This window comes from Heteronotia binoei, chromosome 4 (genome assembly GCF_032191835.1).
Source record: "Heteronotia binoei isolate CCM8104 ecotype False Entrance Well chromosome 4, APGP_CSIRO_Hbin_v1, whole genome shotgun sequence".
Taxonomy (NCBI): domain Eukaryota; kingdom Metazoa; phylum Chordata; class Lepidosauria; order Squamata; family Gekkonidae; genus Heteronotia; species Heteronotia binoei.
Genome location: NC_083226.1, coordinates 3,835,043 through 3,857,141, shown reverse-complemented (window position 1 = coordinate 3,857,141; position 22,099 = coordinate 3,835,043). Strand labels below are relative to the sequence as shown.

General features: G+C 46.2%; 1 protein-coding gene across 1 annotated transcript in view; it reads right to left on the bottom strand.

The window, feature by feature from the left end:
• LRMDA (leucine rich melanocyte differentiation associated) overlaps positions 1–22,099 on the bottom strand; it is a 1,409,701-nt gene that overhangs the window by 1,384,074 nt on the left and 3,528 nt on the right. Inside the window, exon 2 of the mRNA XM_060236713.1 lies at positions 4,293–4,393. Coding sequence (XP_060092696.1) covers positions 4,293–4,393 — 101 coding nt within the window. The remainder of the gene's footprint in view (positions 1–4,292; positions 4,394–22,099) is intronic.

Sequence of the window (22,099 nt, the reverse complement as noted above, 5' to 3'; positions counted from 1 at the left end):
CAGCTTCAGGACATTGTCCCACACAAAACCCACAAGGCCAAAAAAAATTGGACAAGGGGGTCCAATTCCTGGGGCACCCAAAGCCAAACCTAACTTCACACCGGATAATCTCTATAGGACCCAAATGCACTACATCCCTCTATCTACTCTATGAACCCTGCAGGCCTGGAACCAATATAAACCCAGTTGCCAATGTCACTGCCACACAAAACACAATCTGCTCAAGGTCTGCTCTGCAGACCTGGCTGCAGCAAACCCAGATGCCAGTTCTCCAGCCCTGTCCCAAACAACACGGGGAGAGCTGGCCAAGCACAACAAGCCTGCTGGTTCTGGGTCTCTCACCAAGGTGCCAGTTTCCCTGCCACAGAACACACAATCTACAGATGCCAGCTCTCCAGCCCTGCCCCAAACAGCACGGGGAGAGCTGGCCAAGCACAACAAGCCTGCTGGTTCTGGGTCTCTCACCCAGGTGCCAGCTTCCTCCCCCCCCCACAAAACCAGAAGAAGGAGAAGGCCAAGAAACTTAACTGTTAAAAAAAGTGGCCTCTTAAACAATGAAAATTAGGCCAAACAGCCCCCCCAAGAACCAGAACCATAAGAGAAAAGGAACAACAGCAGCACAACACAGCAGCAACAAATCAAGCATAGAATCCTTTTAAAACAATAAAAAACTTTTAACAATACAGGAACTTTACCAACCCCTCCCCCCCCCAAAAAAAACCCTTCACTCTAACCCCAAGAAATCCAAGCCACCCAAATTAAGAAAAGTAAAAGGACACTGCACTTTTAAAAGCCCTCTCACTATAGTAAGATACGGGCAAATTGGCAAACCCCCCACCCCAGGCCCCCACCCCCAGCAGAACCCCCTAACCCCAAATAAGCTACCCAGTACTCACCCACCCAAATCTGGATAAAGTAAAGGGACTCTGAGTTTTAAAAAGTCCTTTTACTAACTAAAATAAAAACAAGAACCCCAAGACTGTCTTACCTTAGACATCTTCTCTTCTCAAGGCAGGCCAGGAAAGGCTGAGAGAGAGCAGCAACAGCTGAGGCCAAGGGCCAGCGCAGCACAATCTCTCTCTCACACCAACACAAAACACAACAGCAATGGAATGGAGTCCAGCCAGGCAGACTCTGACCCTACACAGAGCAGTTTCAAAAAATAGCACTGCTCTGTAATTGGCCAGAGAACACTGTTTACTTGGATACTCAAGTAAACAAAAGAACAACAATGTAGCTGATGGCTGAGGGATTAGCCCAGCTATCAGCCGCACAAAAGCCCTTCAAAACATGCATTTGCAATGCATTTTGCAAATGCATGCTTTGGATTGGCTGCTGGGGCTCCTCTCCCCCTCCCTTCCTGATCCTAGGGAGGCTATGGGAGAGGTGGGAAAAGGCTTCCAAAGGCAGGAAAGGAAGCAAGCAGCTCCTCTGAGGCTGCAGAAGCTCCTTTCCCGCCTTTTCCATTGACTTCCGTATACTTCCGAATATCTTTACGGAAGTATACGGGGAGCCATATATGGCTCCCGTTTAATGGCCTGAAAATGGAATCGGAAGTATACAGTGCCGTATACTTCCGAATCAGGGGTGACTTGGTGGTCTACGCAGTTTGGCCGAACCGAATGGACACCCCTACCCTACATCACTAAAGAGCTACTGTTATTATAAGCTCACTATCAGGATAGAAGAGCCTGCCTATATTGAAATGTACAGCACCATAGAATGTTTTGAATTGTAATTGTATTTTATTGATTTCAAATTGTAATTTATAATTGTCTGAACTGAACTGATTGTCAGCCACCCTGAGTCCGCTTGCAGAGAGGGCGGGATAGAAATTGAAGGAAATAAATAAATAAATTTGGCTACAGGTCTGGTGCAAGAAGCCTCCCTTGTGTAGAACATGCCTCAGCCACCGCAACAGGTGGAAGAGAAACTCAGTCCATTTCATGCAACTCTCCGTTTTCATCACTAAGTAATTCAAGAAATGTTCATATGGCGAAAATGGTCCCAAAAGACAGGGCTATCTGATTTTTGTCTAAAGAAACTGATGTTAGATGACAGCAGTCCCCACCAGGCTTTGGATACCAGACAGACAGAAGACAGTTTGCCCATTTTTAGCATGCTGATGACCAAGAAGCAAGCAGTCTGATAACTGCAGCACTACAAGTTCTTAATACGGCAACATCTAACAAGATCCATGTTGTTAAAAAAAATTAATTGTTAGAACACAGTATAACTTCTACAACTTATGCACATCACAATTAACATTTACTTTAAGTCATTTGAAAATACAGCAAAGGAACAAAATGTAGCCCAGAGTTGTTCAAAGCCACTGGCTCATTAGGAAAGCAAAACGGTACTTAAAACAGGCATATCTATCTATTTCTCTGTATGTTTGTGTGTGGGTGTATTTTGTGCTTCAGACATAAACCCCCACATGAGACAGCAGTGGGGAAGAAAAGGAAATAATTCAGAAGTGTGATTCCCCCGCCTCACTTTTTATTTATTTTGTTGCTGCCCAATTTGAATTTAAGGCTGCCAAGCCCCCGGGCCAGGCGGGGGTTCTCCCATCCTGGAGGTTCCCAATTCACCAGCCCACATTGGGGAGGCGGGGGGAACCTCCCCTGACATTGCTGGTGCAATGATGTCGCCCGGAAGTGATGTCATCGCGTCAGCGACACCATGCGCCGACTACTCTAGGCTTTTCCAGGAAAACTCTACGGTTTTCCCAGACACTCTAGCTATTTAGGAGGGAAAACTCTATGGTACAATATGTACCATAGAGTTTTCCCCTCCCAACCTTCTGGGTGACGTCATTGCTCCCGCAAAAAAAGTCTCCCACCAGAGGCCGCGGAGAACTTGGCAACCCTACTTGAATGTGAGCAGCGCAATCCCACACAGGGTTACTCAAGTCAAAATCCACCGACAACTGTGAGCTCCTCTTCACAGCCTTGAAAGGGGCCAAATGTTACCAGCTCCCAAAAGGTACACAAAACTGAGGCATCTGGCTTGGCCTTACAATAAACAGGAATGAAGATTTCATGGCACAATTTTTATTCCACTGGTTCTTTCACAAAACAGGTCCAAATAATGTGCCAAGACTGCAGGGCATGCTTATTCTTGACAATAGTTGCAGAGTTTCTTACTGGTTTCTCAATCCCCAGAGCATCAAATGTTGCATATAAATTTATCCATTGCACACCGAAATGAGCAAAACCAAAAAAATACTGCGACTTATAAATTAAGAATGCTGCTCTCAAATCTTACCTGGAACTCAAAGTACACCCACCTAAAATCACAGAATTCAAATACTCCTCTGACATGCAAGACAAATCATCCACAAGATTAAGATATCTGGTCAACATTTCTTCAACAGAACCAGGGCACAGCATCACAAAATGGCTGCCATTCTGCATCTGCCAATGGTTGGATTAACTAGGAAAACTGTAGCTTTAAGGAAGAGAAAGGTCTGACTTTGTAATCAAATAAATGATCACAGAAGTTCAATCATCAACAAGTACCTTTCAATGAAACTTTAAATGTTAATGGAGGATTAACTACAGGTTAAAATCCTAAATTAAGAGGAGCTAGCAATTCTAAATTATTTGTCAACTAGGAAAAGATTTTCATCGTTTATGAATCCAAATGGCTTGCTTGCTTTGATTTACAATCCTAAAACTTAAAATCACAGTCAACAACAAATCACTGAAGGAAGAGGGGAAAAGTTACCATGAAAGCATATCGTGAATGACAAATGGAGCGTTCTCTGAAACCTCAGCTGTTAAAGGTTCTGTTTAGTTACAGCTCAGTGCATTGTAATTATTAGAGCAATTAAACAATATGCCTGCTTGTTCAAGACATACAGAAGTTTCAAAATGGCAAGCTAAATTTATCATTTAACACTGATTTTGAACTCAATCCCAACCTGAAAGAGATCTACCAAACTGATTTGAAGCACTTATGAATTCCTGCTCTGTCTCTTAAACACATTTTCATTCTGTCTCCCAGTAAAACCAAGTTCCTCAGCATCCGCTCCATTGCAAGCAAATGCCTGAGACCAAGAGAATCAACAGTTCATTCTTCTTCAACATCCAAAGCAAACGCTGAACATTTAAAAAATTGCCTGCACACAGACTGTCACTGTTTTAATACAGTTTTTCAAGCTAAATTTGTAGAGACAGTTAAATCTGCAGTAAATCAGAAAAAGGATGAACCAGGCAACAAGATCCCTCGCGCAGGCAGAGCTCGATGGACTGGGTGCAAAACCACATTCAAGGCCAACTGCATCCTACCTTAACAAGTTGAAACTCAGATCCAGCCTCTTTGCAATATGGCCATAATTTCTTCCGAGGAATTCTGGGATCTCTGTGCAATCTTGGCCAATATACGACACCTGCAAGAATTAAGGGCAGCTTAGCAACTAGGCAGTCTGCAATTTTGTCTCTTAACACATTGGGCATTCCAAAAACACAGCAAATAAAATTAATACATTCATAGAGTTCAGGGTAATGCACCACTACCACCACAGTGCTTTCTCCAGCACTATCTGTTGCTTTAGTGATCTGCCTTCACTGCTTCCATCATTAGTTTGATTTGAAATTTTGCCTTTTCAAGCGTCTCATGTGTGGTGGTTGAAAGCACAGTAAAGGCTTGGCCCACTTATGGGGACCCCACGCAGGCCCATATTCAACGAGGGGCCCACAGGGCCTGCCCACGTGACAGGTTTCAAGTGGCCCTAGCCCCCTTCCATGGCCACCCCCTCCTATATGACTTAAATTGCACCACTGCCCCTCCCATGCCATTTAAAGGATCCACCAGTCAGCAAACTCTTTAAATCACACAGGAGGGAATGGGAGGGCCGCCAGCCTCTTCAGCTTTCTGTCCTCATCCCCACAGGCCCCTCCCCAGTGGTCCCCGTGGCCCACTTTCCCCATGGCCCCTAGCTACAGGCCTGCCCCCACAAGGTTTTCAAGACAAGAGACCTTCAGAGGTGGGTTGCCAATGCTTGCTTCTGTGTAGCGACCCTGGAAAACATTTTCTGTTCAACAGGAGGCCTGTCCCTGTGAGGACTGGGGAACTCTGCCCTCACTTGGATTTCTTTAATTTTGAGTTCATACAACTCTTTTTCTTGTTCTCTCTGCCTTTCTCTCGCCCTTTCTCCTCTTTTTCTCTCTCCTGTTCTGCCTGCATCTTAGCCAACTGTAACTGGTGTTTTCTCTCTGCCTGTCTTTCAGCCCTTTCAGATTCAATTCTGGCTAACTCCAATTTTTAGCCCTTTCATTTTCAATTCTATTCTAGCCAGTTCTGTTTGTAATTTCATTCTTTCTAGTTCCTGGCTAAGTTTCTCTCCACAGCCTCTGCTCCCTCAGGCTGGCTATCTCTTCGCTTTTCCCACTTTTGTGGTAGTGCCATTTCTGACAGGAATTTCTTATCAAAAACAGTTCTGATGCACAAAAATATAAAAAAAAATGTTTTTAATGTTCCATGGGTATAGTCATATCACAGCGCTGCTACTAATAAATGTAAGGAACTGGTCTGGGTCAGCTTGGGAAGATGACCACTAAGAATTTTTTCCCTGTCACCTTCCCTCGTTACCTCAGGCACCCACACAGACTGAAAGCCAGTCAGAAATATAAAAATAGGCACCAGACATTTTCAAAAACCCCAAAGAATATTTATTGGTTCAAAAAAGGCAAGAGAGGGGGTAAAATAATATTAATTAGACTAAATAAAAGGCAAATCAATTAGCAGGCAGGAATTCAAATAATCTCTAAACTCCAGAGATTTGTCAGGCTGAGAAAGTTTAAAATATAAAACAGGCAGGATTTAGAAATAGGCAGGCAACGCCTACTTGGCACTAGGAACACTAGGTAGAGATAGAATAGCCCTACCCTCAGGCTTCCTTAAATCATAAAAATAATAAAAGTCCACACACTTTTCCATTTACACTGAGGAGTCCTGACTTGTGTCCATTCAATATTTCCTCACAGACATTCACGCTAGCATTCAGGATTCACTGTTGAGAGCTAATTTCCAGCACCTCACTCCTGTGTGACCCACCCAGCTAGTTTCCTAGTCTGAATCTTGGGATTCCCTTCTAGTCACCAGAATCCAGTCCTCCTTTCAGAGTGTTCTCATTTTATACTAGGAGTCTGCCCTGTGATCTGACAGAACTCCACAGAGAGTTTATCCTCACAGAAGGTGCCTGGTTTTGACCCCCTTCTGACTAATAACTCTCTCACAGACAGAAGCTTAGCCCAGTTCTGTCCACTCAAGAAACTCAGCCCCACTGGCTGTTCTCAGCTCCTTCCAGTTGCTTCACAACAACTGATTAGCTTAAGTACTAGTCTTCACACTGTTCAGTACTCCAGACTCAAACTCTGAGGCATTTTCCCTCCCTCCAAGCCCCCCTCAATTCCCTACATTATTGTTACCATGGCTGCATCCCAGCCAGTCATTGCAAGCTGTTCCCAGCTTCCAGGTTAAGTGCCTGAGTCCGTTACATGAGGCTTGACACAGTAGCTCTGTTGTGCAATTGAGAGAGACTGGAAAAACAAGCTCTGCCATTCCCTCTTCCTCCCCAAGGGAGGAGCCTCAGCCAACAGAGAAAACAGAGGTTTTGCTCTGTAGCTGCTGTGAGATTGAGCAAGTCTTGCAAAGCAAGCTGTTATGCAGAAGGAAGTTAGAGAGATGGAGAAGGAAGCGGATGACAGCCAGTTTCTCGATGACCTGATAGGAGCCCTCTGAGGGCCTGATTTGGCCCCTGGGCTGCAGAGCCAGATTAACAATTAGGCCAAGTAGGCACTAGCCTATGGGCCCCCATGCCTTTAGGGACCCCGGGCCAGCTTTTTCCCCCAGTTTCCCCCCTGTTTGCAGCCTTCCCAGCCTGCATGCGCAACCAGCAACTGAGCTGTTCTTTGCCCAATTTGCCTGGTGCAGCGACTGCTGGCATTGTCACCAAGTTTGCCTCTTTCTGCCTCTCCCCTGCAGTTTAGTAAAAGGGGCTTTTAAGAAGGTGCCTGCAGGCTGCAGAGGGGGCTGTAAGGTGGTTACTCAGACTCAGATAATTTGCAAGGGTGCCCCCAAGATTCCAGTTGCCTAGAGGCCTCCCCAGGGTTTAATCTGGCACTGCTGGGCGGCATGGTTGACACCTCTGAGCTGGAACCTCCTTTGTCCAGTTCCCTTAATCACACAAGAAAGATAAAAAGCACCTTATCAATAAAACGAGTCTTTGTATCAAACAATTGCTTTGTTTCCTTTAACAGAAAGGAAGATGGCATTTTCATCCACCAATCTTGGTACCCAGCTCTGCAAAACACCCTACAGACTATAAATTGCAGAAAGTCTCAGAATAACCAGCAAATTCCACAGAACAATCAGCACAGTCAACAACCATCTTCCTTATCTTCAAACCCTTTCCAACCCTCCCAGCAATTAACACAGAACAATGGTCACATTCAACAGCCAGTTTCCTTATCACTACCCTTCCAGGAAGCCCCACCAAACAATGGACACATCCACAAACCAATTGCCCTTTCATCACACCCCCTCCAGCCTAGAAATAGCAGCTCTCCAGCAGCCCTGGCCCCACTCAATGCACAGCAGCCAAGAAGGTCTGAGCGCCTGCTCCGGCTGCAACGCCACTGAGGATGTTCTCCGCAGCTGAGAACGAAACGTCTGGAAGGAAAACTTCCTTCAAACCCTAATGATGTTACCAGCCGTGAAAACCTGAAACCTTTGAAAACAATTGTTTGTTTATTCGAAATACCGATGCTTGACAGTTTCTAGACCAAGTTCACCACACCTAGCACATTTACTGGGGATATTAACCCAGGTTATCCATATACATAGGCTGATACTGACCACTATACGTAGCTGTCTCTCTGTTCTTGCACTGCCTCACAGGAGTTGTAGTTATTCTTTTCTGGGGAAGACTATAGTTTTGTGAACTGTCTTCGTTTAGGAAGCCATGGTCCTCCTCCATCATTCATGAAAGGGAAACTGGTGCTTTTGAATCTAGAGCTGCCAAGCAAACATTGGGCCGGCAGGGGGAATCTCCCCTGACGTTGCTGGTGCGATGATGTCACCCGCGTGTGATGTCATTGCGGTGGCGCATGCCAGCCACTCTAAGCGTTTTCAGGAAAACTCTATAAGAACATAAGAGAAGCCATGTTGGATCAGGCCAAGGGCCCCTCCAGTCCAACACTCTGTGTCACAGAAGAACATAAGAGAAGCCATGTTGGGTCAGGCCAGTGGCCCCTCCAGTCCAACACTCTGTGTCACAGAAGAACATAAGAGAAGCCATGTTGGATCAGGCCAGTGGCCCCTCCAGTCCAACACTCTGTGTCACAGAAGAACATAAGAGAAGCCATGTTGGGTCAGGCCAGTGGCCCCTCCAGTCCAACACTCTGTGTCACAGAAGAACATAAGAGAAGCCATGTTGGATCAGGCCAAGGGCCCCTCCAGTCCAACACTCTGTGTCACAGAAGAACATAAGAGAAGCCATGTTGGGTCAGGCCAGTGGCCCCTCCAGTCCAACACTCTGTGTCACAGAAGAACATAAGAGAAGCCATGTTGGATCAGGCCAAGGGCCCCTCCAGTCCAACACTCTGTGTCACAGAAGAACATAAGAGAAGCCATGTTGGGTCAGGCCAGTGGCCCCTCCAGTCCAACACTCTGTGTCACAGAAGAACATAAGAGAAGCCATGTTGGATCAGGCCAAGGGCCCCTCCAGTCCAACACTCTGTGTCACAGAAGAACATAAGAGAAGCCATGTTGGGTCAGGCCAGTGGCCCCTCCAGTCCAACACTCTGTGTCACAGAAGAACATAAGAGAAGCCATGTTGGATCAGGCCAACGGCCCATCAAGTCCAACACTCTGTGTCACAGAAGAACATAAGAGAAGCCATGTTGGATCAGGCCAATGGCCCATCCAGTCCAACACTCTGTGTCACATAAGAACATAAGAGAAGCCATGTTGGGTCAGGCCAGTGGCCCCTCCAGTCCAACACTCTGTGTCACAGAAGAACATAAGAGAAGCCATGTTGGATCAGGCCAACGGCCCATCAAGTCCAACACTCTGTGTCACATAAAAACTTAAGAAGCCATGTTGGATCAGGTCAATGGCCCATCCAGTCCAACACTCTGTGTCACATAAGAACATAAGAGAAGCCATGTTGGATCAGGCCAACGGCCCATCCAGCCCAACACTCTGTGTCACAGAAGAACATAAGAGAAGCCATGTTGGATCAGGCCAATGGCCCATCCAGTCCAACACTCTGTGTCACATAAGAACATAAGAGAAGCCATGTTGGGTCAGGCCAGTGGCCCCTCCAGTCCAACACTCTGTGTCACATAAGAACATAAGAGAAGCCATGTTGGATCAGGCCAGTGGCCCATCCAGTCCAACACTCTGTGTCACAGAAGAACATAAGAGAAGCCATGTTGGATCAGGCCAACGGCCCATCAAGTCCAACACTCTGTGTCACAGAGTGGCAAAAAATTTTATATGCACACATACACTGTGGCTAATAGCCACTGATGGACCTGTGCTCTATGGTTTTCCCAGACAATCTAGCATTTTGGGAGAGGAAAATATGGTACAATAGGTACTAAAGAGTTTTTACCTCCCAAAATGCTAGAGCATCCAGGAAAACCATAGAGTTTCCCCAGAAATGCCTAGAGTGGCTGGCACGCCCCAGCATGATGAAGTCACTCACCAGAGGCTGTGGGGGACTTTGGCAGCCCTATTTGAATCTGACTTTGAGTCTCTATGGTTTCCTTTCCTTACCTACATCTCTGGTTTACCCAACACCCCTTGATTGTCCTCATTCGCAAAATCCATACTTCCCATCTGATCTGTCCTCTCCCTTATCTTCTTCCCTTCTTGTTTTTCTCATCCTTCACTCCCCCCCCCTTTTGTATACCAGTCTACTCCTGTCCATATTTTAATCCATTCCTCCTTTTTATGTTGACTGACTTGTTATTTGCTTCTCTTTTTTCTATCCATCCCACTGTACCCAATGGCTCATAATACCCACTGCATTATACTACGTAAAGCCAGTTTGGTGTACTGGTTAAGTGCGTGGACTCTTATCTGGGAGAACCAGGTTTGATTCCCACTCCTCCACTTGCACCTGCTGGAATGGCCTTGGGTCAGACATAGCTATCGCAGGAGTTGTCCTTGAAAGGACAGCTGCTATAAGAACTCTCTCAGTCCCACCCACCTCACAGGGTGTCTCTTGTGGGAAGAGAAGATATAGGAGATTGTAAGCCACTCTGAGTCTCTGATTCAGAGAGAACGGTGGGGTATAAATCTGCAGTCTTCTTCTTTTGACAGGAATTCTGTACTACTCTCTAATTAATCGTTTGCATATGTAAAAAAAGAAGAAGCCACGAGGGCCCTCAGTTTGCAAGACCTGAGCAAAGCCGTCAATGATAGGCCATTTTGGAGAACATTCAAAGGCAGGGGCAACTTGATGGCACTTAGCACAAGCGCACAGCCTTGGCACCCCCTTCTCCAGGCTTCTTTTGCCAGTGGTCTGCAATTGCAACCAGCGGCACTTGGATGGCTGCATTCCTGTGGCCAGTCCCACCTCTCCAGCTCCCACCTTAACAGGTTTGTCAACGTCTAACAGAGAGCAGCCCTCAATGCCCACTTTAAGGCGGCCTAGAGAAATGGGGAACTCCCACGCCCACAACAACAGGATGCCAGTTTCTAAGTCTACTTGAGGAACCGTCTTTCCCCGTATGAACCCCAGAGAGCGCTGAGGTCAGCTGGAAAGAACCAGCTGAATATCCCTGGGCCAAGGGAGGCCAGATTGAAGTCCACCTGGGATCGGGCCTTCTCCATAGCGGCTCCCCTACTGTGGAACCAACTCCCGGAGGAGGTACGGCCCTGCGATGTTTAGACCAATTCCGCAGGGCCTGCAACACCCACCTCTTTAAAATAGCCTTCACTTAATACCGAGCCAAGAAGTCCTGCTGGATATGTTTATGTTTTAGTCACTGGATTTTATGGAAGATCTTAACTATAGCACCATAATCTTAATTTTAATGTAATTTTTAATGATTTTAAGGATGATTTTGTAACTGAAATTGTAATTATTGTATATAGTTTTATTGTACACTGTATTTACGTGTTGTGAGCCACCCTGAGCCTGCTTGCGGGGAGGGCGGGATACAAATAAAAAGTATTATTATTATAAGCCAGGTAGGGTTGCCAGGTCCAATTCAAAAAATACCTGGGGACTTTGGGGGTGGAGCCAGGAGCAAGGGTGTGACAAGCATAATTGAACTCCAAAGGGAGTTCTGGCCATCACATTTAAAGGGACCGCACACCTTTGAAATCCCATCCCTCCATTGGAAATAATGAAAGCTAGGGGCACCTTCTTTGGAGGCTCATAGAATCAGATTCTCTGGTCCAATTCTTTTGAAACTTGGAGGGTATTTTTGAGGAGAGGAGTGGCATTGGATGCTATGCTGCAAATTTGGTAGCTATGCCTCAAAAAACAGCCCCAGAGCGCCAGAAACCTGCAGATCAATTCTCTATCATACCTTATGGGAATCTGTCTCCATAGGGAATAATGGGGTGCCCAGCAGACATTTCCCTCCCCTCCCTCGCTTTCTGATGACCCTGAAGCAGGGGGAGGGCCTCCAAACCAGGGAATCCCCTGACCCCACCTGGAGATTGGCAACCCTAAAGCCCGGGCCCCCCAGCGTGGTGCCTGTGAGCACCATGGCTCCCACCAATGCCTTCGAGTCCGCCAAGCGTTTTTAGATAGTGGGTGGGGCTTCTGCCCAGCAAGGCTTCTGATTAGCCTGGAGGTTTGATTGGCTGTGAAGATTTTTTAAAACATTGCCTTGGCAGCAGCTGCCATCACAACAGAAGGATCTTCACTGTGTGACTGAAATTAAGCAGTGGCAGCCATTTTGTGAATGTCTTAGCCTCCTGTGGCAGCCATTTTGCGCTGCACCCACCACAATTCCAAATGTCCTCACAGGCTCAAGGTTGGGGATCCCTACTCTAAATCAATACATAACATTGTTGACCTAAAGCAGGGCTTTAAAAAGAGAGAGAGAGAGGTAGATTGTCTCTTTCATAATCAAATAGAGGACAATACTTGAGAATGTCCCTTTTATCTTGCTCTGCATAAAACTTGAAAGTTTAAGCAGGGGTGTCAAACATGGTGATATTGATGATATTGGATTTATATCCTGCCCTATACTCTGAGACTCAGAGTGGTCACAATCTCCTTTACCTTCCCTCTCCCCACCCCCAACAGACACCCTGTGAGGTAGGTGGGGCTGAGAGAGCTCTCCCAGAAGCTGTCCTTTCAAGGACAGCTCTGCAAGAACTATGGCTGGCCCAAGGCCATTCCAGCAACCGCAAGTGGAGGAGTGGGGAATCAAACCTAGTTCTCCCAGATAAGAGTCTGTACACTTAACCACTACACCAAACTGGCCCATGGGCCAGATAAGGACCCTAGAGGGCTCCTATCAGTCCCACAAACAACTCACTGTCATCTGCTTCCTTCTCCCTCTCGTTTCCTTCTGTGTCACAGCTTCTTTGCTAGGCTTGCTCAGTTAAACTACAGAGCAAAGCCTCTATTTTCTCTATTGGCTAACCAGCACATGAAGCACATATATGTGCAAAAGCTCACAATGCCCAGCTATTTCATGTTTTCCTCTGAGTCTTAGTCTCAAAGCACTGACCATGAAATTTCTGCAATGAAAACATATCAAAAGTAGGTTTGTAGCTTACAAACACACACCTGAACAACAGCATATTCAAGACTGCTACAGCACAGACATTGTCTCCAAATTTTTGGTGCAATAATTCAGAGTAAGAGATGTCAGTTATCAGAGACTGTTAAATAAACAAAATGTTGCAAGAGTGCTAATCTTTTAAGGATGTTCTAAGTTTTTAAAAAACTTTAATTGTGTATGTCTGAGATCCAAGATCACTGCAGATGGTGACTGTAGCCATGAAATTAAAAGACGTTTGCTCCTTGGGAGGACAGCTATGGCACACCATAAGGAAGGCCAAGCACAGAAGAATAGATGCTTTCGAGCTGTGGTGCTGGAGAAGAATCTTGAGAGTCCCTTGGACGGCAAAGGAAATCAACCCAGACTGTTCCCTGGAAGGTCAGATGCTGAAGCTGAAGCTCAAATACTTTGGCCACCCAATGAGAAGGGAGCATTCCCTGGAGAAGATCCTGATGCTGGGAAAGACAGAAGGCAAAAGAAGGAGAGGCAAAAGAGGAGATGGCTGGACAGCGTTACTGATGTAACCAACATGAATTTGAGCAGATTTCGGAGGATGGTGGAAGACAGGAGGGCTTGGCGTGACTTGGTCCAGGGGGTCGCAAAGAGGGCCTGGCGTGACTTGGTCCAGGGGGTCGCAAAGAGTCAGAATTGACTGTGTGAATGAACAACAACAACATGTCCTTTATAAAGTTTATATCTCTGCTGCCAGGCATTACATGTTATGACGCATGCGGCCTGGCCTGACAAGATCTCATTCATGTCAGATCCGGCCCTCATAACAAACGAGTTCGACACCCCTAGTTTAAAGCATAATCCAAGCCTCTGGTGAATTCTGCCTCCCCTACCGGTACATCCCTCCAAGTATGTGGCCCACGCAGAGATCAAGCCAAGCTGCTCGTGCACTGCGCATTTTTGAGAAGTGATCGATTTGCAAGTCCCCCACCTCAAAAGAATAATTTGATAAACTCATCCCAACCAAACAGGAAGTTAACAGCAAAACAATATTCCATCCTCAATCCAGAGTTCACTTTTTTTTAAAAAAGAAATGGGTTTCATGAAGTTTCCACTGTCTCAGAAGTTCCCATTTCATCAAATTCCAGATAAGGACACGAAAATAAGAGTCGGGCAAGTTGCGTGTGGATGATATTTCATGTTCTCCCAAATACAGCCTACTCTACGTGACAATCTACCGGAGCATCCTCTAACTTTACAAATTGCCGCTGTGGTTTAGCTGGTCTTAAAATGATTGCAATCTGATACGGGAGCACCGTTTCCCCTTTAATTCATCCTTGTTCTGTAACTCCATCCGAGGAAGAGATAGCCGACTGCGGAGAAATAGTTTTACTGGGAATGCATGAGCTGAAAAAATAAGAAACGCAGAGTTCATTCGTGCAATTTCCTCTCCCTCCTCAAAGCATCTGTCATCCCTTCTCTCGCAATAAATTCTACTTTGGGACAAAAGCTTGCCTTTTAGTGTCTCTGGGGAAAGTAAAAAAAAGAAGAGGGATTTCTTTGGGAAAGTTGACAGACTAATTATTCCGAAGACCTCCCCCCCTCCAGAATCAATAGATGCCATCCAATTGTCTGCTGCTATTCACCCTGAAGGATTCAAAAGCTGTTTTACAAGATACATATGCATGCAAACCAATTAGATGAACATACTAGCTTGCTTCTGTCTCCAGAATGCAGCTTTTTCAAGGCTGTGGAAAGGACAGCAGTGTGTTTTTGCAATCAAGGCAAAAATTAAGTCCATGAATTCCTCCTCCTCCTCCTCCTCCCAGCAGCAGCTTGTACTAGGGTTGCCAATCCGCTGATGGGAGCAGGGGATTCCCCAGTTTGTAGGCCCTCCCCCTGCTTCAAGGTCCTCAGAAAGTGGAGAAGGATGAAATGTCTGGAGCACACTTCATTATCCCCTGTGGAGATCCATTCCCTTGGGACAGGGGTGGCCAAACTGTGGCTTGGGAGCCACATGTGGCTCTTTCACACATATTGTGTGGCTCTTGAAGCCCCCCGCTGCCCTGTCGGCTGGCCTGAAGAAGGCATTTGTCTCTTTAAATCACTGGCAGCTTGGAGAATGCATTTAAAGCTAAAGTTGCTTTATTTCCAATTCCCTCCCTCCCTCCCAGCTCTCAGACATCTGACGTTCATGTCTTGTGACTCTCAGGTAAAACAAAATACATGTCCTTTTCACAGAATCATGGAGTTGAAAGGGACTTCCAAGGTCATCTAGTCCAACCCCCTACACAATGCAGGAAACTCACAAATACCTCCCCCTAAATTTTGTTTTGCCTAGACTTGCAGCAAGAGCAATTAACACGCAACTTTTATTACCTTTTATTGGTTTCCCATGCAAATGCTATCCAGACCAAACGGGCTTTCGATTTGTTAATTTCACTATTTTGCCATTGGATTCTAACTTTATACCATTTCGCATCCTTAACCACTGCCCACCAGCGATAAGTAGCTCCGCTCGCTGTACCCCATTCCATTGTCTGATGAAGTCTGCACCCATGTGTGACTGAAGCTCCTATGGTCAGCCATTTTATGAAAAAGAATCATGACTGTGAAGATTTTTGTCTTTTCACCTTATACAAACATGAACAAACAGATAGAAATGAAGACGTGCACAAGATCTTGCTGCAAAAAGAGACATAATGGATACACCAGTTGAATTGCATTTCTCCATATGGACTGAATATGACCAGTGATTTGACATGTTTTTAATGAATGGTCTTCTTTATAATATTATGAGTGCTGTGCATAATTTGGCTGTGTGATGACACATTTTTGTATAATTTGGCTGTGTGATAACACATTTTTGTATAAATTATGTGATTTGACATTCTTTGTATGGAATATTTTGTATGTTGTATCTGCTGTGGATATAGTTTGTGGTGTTTGTGTCTTAGCATGTTGTATTAGAAATATGTTACTTTACTTTTAAGAGGTTTGTGTAATGGCAGCTGCAAATGAGATGTTTGCCTTTTTAAACATGTTAATTGCACCATTCAGGTGCACAACAAGCCTCATACTGAGCTGCAGCCGGTGTTAAATTGCTGCTGGAGACCCTCTGTGTTCCCTTTTTTAAAAATTATGTAAAGAATCTATATAATTGAATCAATATGTAAGTATGATATTTTTTCACTGGAAGAGGGTTGAATGTCCTTCTGATATTTTTGTACAATATGTTCTTTTGTTAGTGGTCCCAGGTCTGATGAAGACTGGAAAGAAACAAGTACTTAATCGATTAGCATGTCACCACATTGCTTTGGGACTTGAATGTACATGTTTTGGACATTTGAACTGGTTTCTATATATTTCTTAGTAAATTGGTCACTACTTTGTATTTTTTGTTGTGTTATCCATATGAAAGTTTACATTCTGAATGAAACTTGGTTGGTCTTAAAGGCGCTCCTTGACTCCTACTTTGTTCTGAGGACTACCGGAGAACCAGTTTGGTGTGGTGGCTAAGTGTGCGAACTCTTATCTGGGAGAACCAGGTTTGATTCCTCCCCTCCACCACTTGCAGCTGCTGGAATGGCCTTGGGTCAGCCATAGCTATCACAGGAGTTGTCCTTGAAAAGGCAGCTGCTGTAAAAAGCTCTCTCAGCCCCACCCACCTCACAGGGTGCCTGTTGTGGGGGGAGAAGATATAGGAGATTGTGAGCCACTCTGAGTCTCTGATTCAGAGAGAAGGGCGGGGTATGAATCTGCAGTCGTCGTCTTCTTCTACGCAGAGGCAGGCAATGGCAACCCCCTGAACATCTTTTACCTTGAAAACCCTACAAGGATTGCCATAAGGCAGCTGGGGACTTGACCACACATTCCATTAACGCCATCCTTCTAAAAAGGACTCCACTCATTCAATAGCAGGGTCCAAATAGATACAACCAGCTTTGTCAAAAGAACTATAACTTTGGCAATTTCATATAAATAGGGATTTCCCCCCCCCCCTTTTTGTAGCAGGAACTCCTTTGCATATTAGACCACACACCCCTGATGTAGCCAATCCTCCCAGAGCTTACAGGGCTCTTCTTACAGGGTCTACTGTAAGCTCTGGGAGGATTGGCTATATCAGGAGTGCATGGTCTAATATGCAAAGAAGTTCCTGTTACAAAAAAAAAAAAAGCCCTGCATATAAATATACGAAATAATACAGTATCTTCTGGAGTCTGACAGTATATGTGGGGGGGGGGGTGTCTATAAAGAATTCCTATCAAGCCCAGCACTCCCCAATAGCTTACTTGTGCATTTTCACTTCCGACTCAAAGCCTACAGGAGACATAAATTAAAAACAAGGACACTGGATTAGGTAGCATCTCTTCCTCTCAACCACGGCCTTAATACAGAAGCAGGACTTTTAAGTCTTCGAAGCATGTGCAATGAATGCATATCGAGGTGAAGGAAGGACTGTGAAGGTCCCACCAAGTAAGGTCAATACCAAGCTTACAAATGCACAACTGGCACACATCTGTACTCAGGGTTCTCTCTGCGGGCCTGAGCAAAGCAGGGGTCTCAATGCACATAAATTCAACATGTAGGGTTGCCAATCCCCAGGTGGGGGCAGGGGATCCCCTGGTTTGGGGGCCCTCCCCCCGCTTCAGGGTCAACAGAAAGCGGGGGGGGGGGAAATGTCTGCTGGGCACTATGGAGACCAAATCCCATAGGGTATAATGGAGTATTGATCTATGTGTATCTGGGGCTCTGGGAGGGCTGTTTTTTTTAGCTAGAGGCACCACATTTGTAGCACAGCATTCAATATCTCTCCTCAAAACACTCTCCAAGTTTCAAAAGGATTGACCCAGGGGGTCAAATTCTGTGAAGCCCAAAAGAAGGTGCCCTATCCTTATTTTCAATTGAGGGGAGGTATTTAATAGGCGTGTGGTCCCTTTAAATGTGATGGCCAGGACTCCCTTTGGAGTTCAATTGTGCTTGTCACAACCTTGCTCCTGGCTCCACCCCCAAAGCCCCCAGATATTTCTTGAACTGGACTTGGTAACCTTATCAACATGGGCATTCCAGTGAATGGTTCTCGATGCACATAACTTCAACAAGGGCATTCCAGTGAACGGAATGGGGTTTGGGACAGAAGTCACACAGACGCCCTGTGAAGTAGGTGGGGCTGAGAGAGCTCTCTGATAACTGCTCTTGAGAGGAACAGCTCTGAGAGAGTTATGAGTGACCTAAAGTCACCCAGCTGGCTGCATGTGGAGGAGGAAGGGTGAATCTAACCCGGTTCTCCACGTTGGGAGGCAGTTTGTGGTAGTGGTTAGGTGTGTGGACTCTTATCTGGGAGAACTGGGTTTGATTCCCCACTCCTCCACTTACAGCTGCTGGACTGGCCTTTGGTCAGCCATAGCTCTCGCAGAGTTGTCCCTGAAAGGGCAGCTTCTGTGAAAGCTCTCTCAGTCCCACCCACCTCACAGGGTGTCTGTTGTGGGGGAAGGAGATAAAGGAGATGTGAGCCACTCTGATTCAGAGAGAAGGACAGGGTATAAATCTACAATTCTTCTCCTTCTTTGAGTCTACTGATCTTAACCACTACACCAAACTGGCTCTTTTGTTTTATTGGTCTCTTACTGTATTACTGGACCCAGTTGTCCAAAATTTAGAGCTCAACATCTAGAAGTCACAAACTGCAAGAGGCAAGAGAGCTAACCAGACCTCAAATGATGGAACCGTAGACTCAAATAGGGAAAGGAAAGGTCCCCTGTGCAAGCACCAATCGTTTCTGACTCTCGGTGACGTTGCTTTCACAACGTTTTCATGGCAGACTTTTTATGGGTTGGTATACCATTGCCTTCCCCCGTCATCTACACTTTCCCCCCAGCAAGAGCTGGGTACCCATTTTACCGACCTCGGAAGGATGGAAGGCTGAGTCAGCCTCGAGCCAGCTACCTGAAAACCCAGCTACTATCAAGGATCGAACTCAGGTCATGAGCAGAACTTAGGACTGCAGTACTGCAGCTTTAACACTCTGCACCACGGGGCTCTTCTAGACCCAAATAACACACTACTAAATAGAACTGGGCCTATGTCCTTATTTTAAAAAAACAAAACAAAAACAGTGTTTCAAGCTGAAGATTCCTTCTCAGGAGACTCCATTCACCACAGCAACAGAACAAAGTTTGAGTCCAGTGGTGCCTTTAAGAACATGCACATCGATCTTGCTGGAACCAGGTTTGATTCCCCACTCCTCCACTTGCACCTGCTGGAATGGCCTTGGGTCAGCCAGAGCTCTCGTAGGAGTAGTCCTTGAAAGGGCAGCTGCTGGGAGAGCTCTCTCAGCCCCACCCACCTCACAGGGTGTCTGTTGTCGGGGGGAGAAGGTATAGGAGATTGAAGGCTGCTCTGAGCCTCTGTCCTTGAAAGGGCAGCTTCTGGGAGAGCTCTGTCAGCCCCACCTACCTCACAGGGTGTTTGTTGTGCGGGAGGAAGATAAAGGAGATTGTGAGCTGCTCTGAGACTCTTGAATTCGGAGTGGAGGGCAGGATACAAATCCAATGTTATCTTCTCCTCCTCCTCCTCCTCCACTCTATTCTGCAACCGCCTGCCTTGACTCCTGTGGCATGTTTATTTGGGGATTCATCTTTACAGTCAGCATACGGCTTGGTTTTCAGCCATGTAGATAGTGGAATATGGAAAAGCTCCCACAAGGAGGAGGAGTCTGCAAAGTTGCTCGGCCTCACTCTCTAATTATCCAGAAGACAAACATGGGATACTTGCAAGATTCCACAAGCACCAATTCAATTCCAAAAAGCTACTGTACCACCCACATACTGAGGCATGCAGGTATGTGGTGAAGACCACCAAGTTGACTCAGCCTCATAAGATGAATTCCAGGGATTTTTTTTTTTTTTAGAAAAAGCCCAGCAGGAATTCATTTGCAAATTAGGCCACACCCCCTGACACCACCATTGTTTCACACACGGTATTTTGTAGGAAAAGCCCAGCAGGAACTCATTTGCATATTAGGCCACACCGCCTGGTGCCAAGCCAGCCATAACAGCATTCCTGCGAACTCCTGCTCAAAAAAAGCCCTGATGAATTCCATGAAACTTGAAGATCTGAGTTTGTTCTGCAGTCCCCCATTTGTGAATCCAGGAGGAGGGGAAGAATACACAAAAGATACAAGAAAGGTTGAAGGAGCTGGGCATGTTTAGCCTGGAGAGGAGGCAGCTGAAAGGGGATATGATCGCTATCTTCAAGGACTTGAAGGGCTGTCATTTAAAGGAGGGTGTGGAATTGTTTTCTGTGGCCCCGGAAGGTAGGACCAGAACCAATGAGTTGAAATTAAATCAAAAGAGTTTCCAGCTCAACATGAGGAAGAACTTCCTGACCGTTAGAGCGGTTCGTCAGCGGAACAGGCTTCCTCCTTGGGAGGTGGTGGGCTCTCCTTCCTTGGAGGTTTTTAAACAGAGGCTAGATGTCCATCTGACAGCAATGAAGATCCTGTGAATTCAGGGGGAGGGGTTTGTGAGTTTCCTGCATTGTGCAGGGGGTTGGACTAAATGACCCTGGAGGTCCCTTCCAACTCCAGGATTCTATGAAGGTTTGGGGTGGGGAGGAGATCAGTACAAGATGAGGGAGATAAAGTGGTGGAGGCCAGAGGAGGAATCACCGTCATGGGTCTTGGGGACAGGAGAAAACTTTCAGTGTCCTGACGTGGTTTGCTGGGAAGCAGTTTGGGCTGCGATTGTCTTATCTGAAGTTTTATGGTCCCTGCTGAGAACAATCCAGGCACGGCTGCTCCATAACCAAACACATCAGGGCTTTCTCAACATGCGCTTCAGCCCAGAAGACAGAAAGCGAGTCCAAAGAGCAAGGCCATCAAGGCTGCAGAGCAGCGACTCCCACAACACTCACAGGGGTGTCTTTCCTGGCACCTACTTTCTTCTCAAATTGGGGGTATAGAATAACTCAAAGGATCTTAAAGGGGGAGGGGACCAGGTTGCTTCCTAATAGCTGACTATTAGCAAAGCATCCCAATCAGCCCCAGCTCTGTCCTGGGACCTGTTTTGTTCAACATCTTTATACATCTTTTACTCTGCTCTGTTAAGACCTCACCTGGAGTCTTTTGTTCAGTTTTGGGCACCACATTTTAAGAAGGGTCTAGACAAGCTGGAACGGGTCCAGAGGAGGGCGATGAAGATGGTGAGGGGTCTGGAGACCAAGTCCTATCAGGAAAGGTTGAAGGAGCTGGGGATATTTAGCCTGGAGAGGAGGCGGCTGAGAGGTGATAGGATCACCATCTTCAAGTACTTGAAGGGCTGTCCTGTAGAGGATGGGGTGGAATTGTTTTCTAGGGTCCCAGAAGGTAGAACCAGAACCAATGGGTTGAAATTAAATCAAAAAAATTTCCAGCTCAACATTAGGAAGAACTTCCCAACCGTTAGAGCAGTTCCTCAGTGGAACAGGCTTCCTCGGGAGGTGGTGGGCTCTCCTTCCTTGGAGGTTTTTCAACAGAGGCTGGATGGCCATCTGACAGCAATGAGGATCCTGTGAATTGAGGGGGAGGGGTTTGTGAGTTTCCTGCATTGTGCAGGGGGTTGGACTAGATGACCCTGGAGGTCCCTTCCAACTCTATGATTCTATAATTTGGATGAAGGAAGAGAGGGAATGCTTATTACATTTTCAGGTGATACTAAATTGGGAGGGGTTGCAAATACAATAGAAGTCAGAGACAGGATACAGGAAGATCTTGACAGGCTGGAAAACGGGGCTGAAACCAATAAAATGACTTTTAATAGGGAAAAATATAAAGCTCTGCATTTAGGTCTGGTTTCCAGACCCCTCACCATCTTTGTTGCCCTTTGCCCTTTGTTGCCAGCTTGGTGTAGTGGTTAAGTGTGCGGACTCTTATCTGGGAGAACCGGGTTTGATTCCCCACTCCTCCACTTGCACCTGCTGAGATGGCCTTGGGTCAGCCATAGCTCTGGCAGAGGTTGTCCTTGAAAGGGCAGCTGCTGTGAGAGCCCTCTCCAGCCCCACCCACCTCACAGGGTGTTTGTTGTGGGGGAAGAAGGTAAAGGAGATTGTGAGTCACTCAGACTGTCCTTGAAAAGGCAGCTGCTGTGAGAGCCCTCTCCAGCCCCACCCACCTCACAGAGCCTGTTGTGGGGGAGGAAGGGAAAGGAGATTGTGAGCCGCTCTGAGACTCTTCGGAGTGGAGGGCGGGATATAAATCCAATATCTTCTTCTTCTTCTTCTCCTCTGGACACGTTCCAGCTTGTCTATATCCTTCTTAAATTGTGGTGCCCAAAACTGAACACAGGACTCTAAGTGAGGTCTAACCAAAGCAGAGTAAAGCAATCACTTCACATGATCTCGAC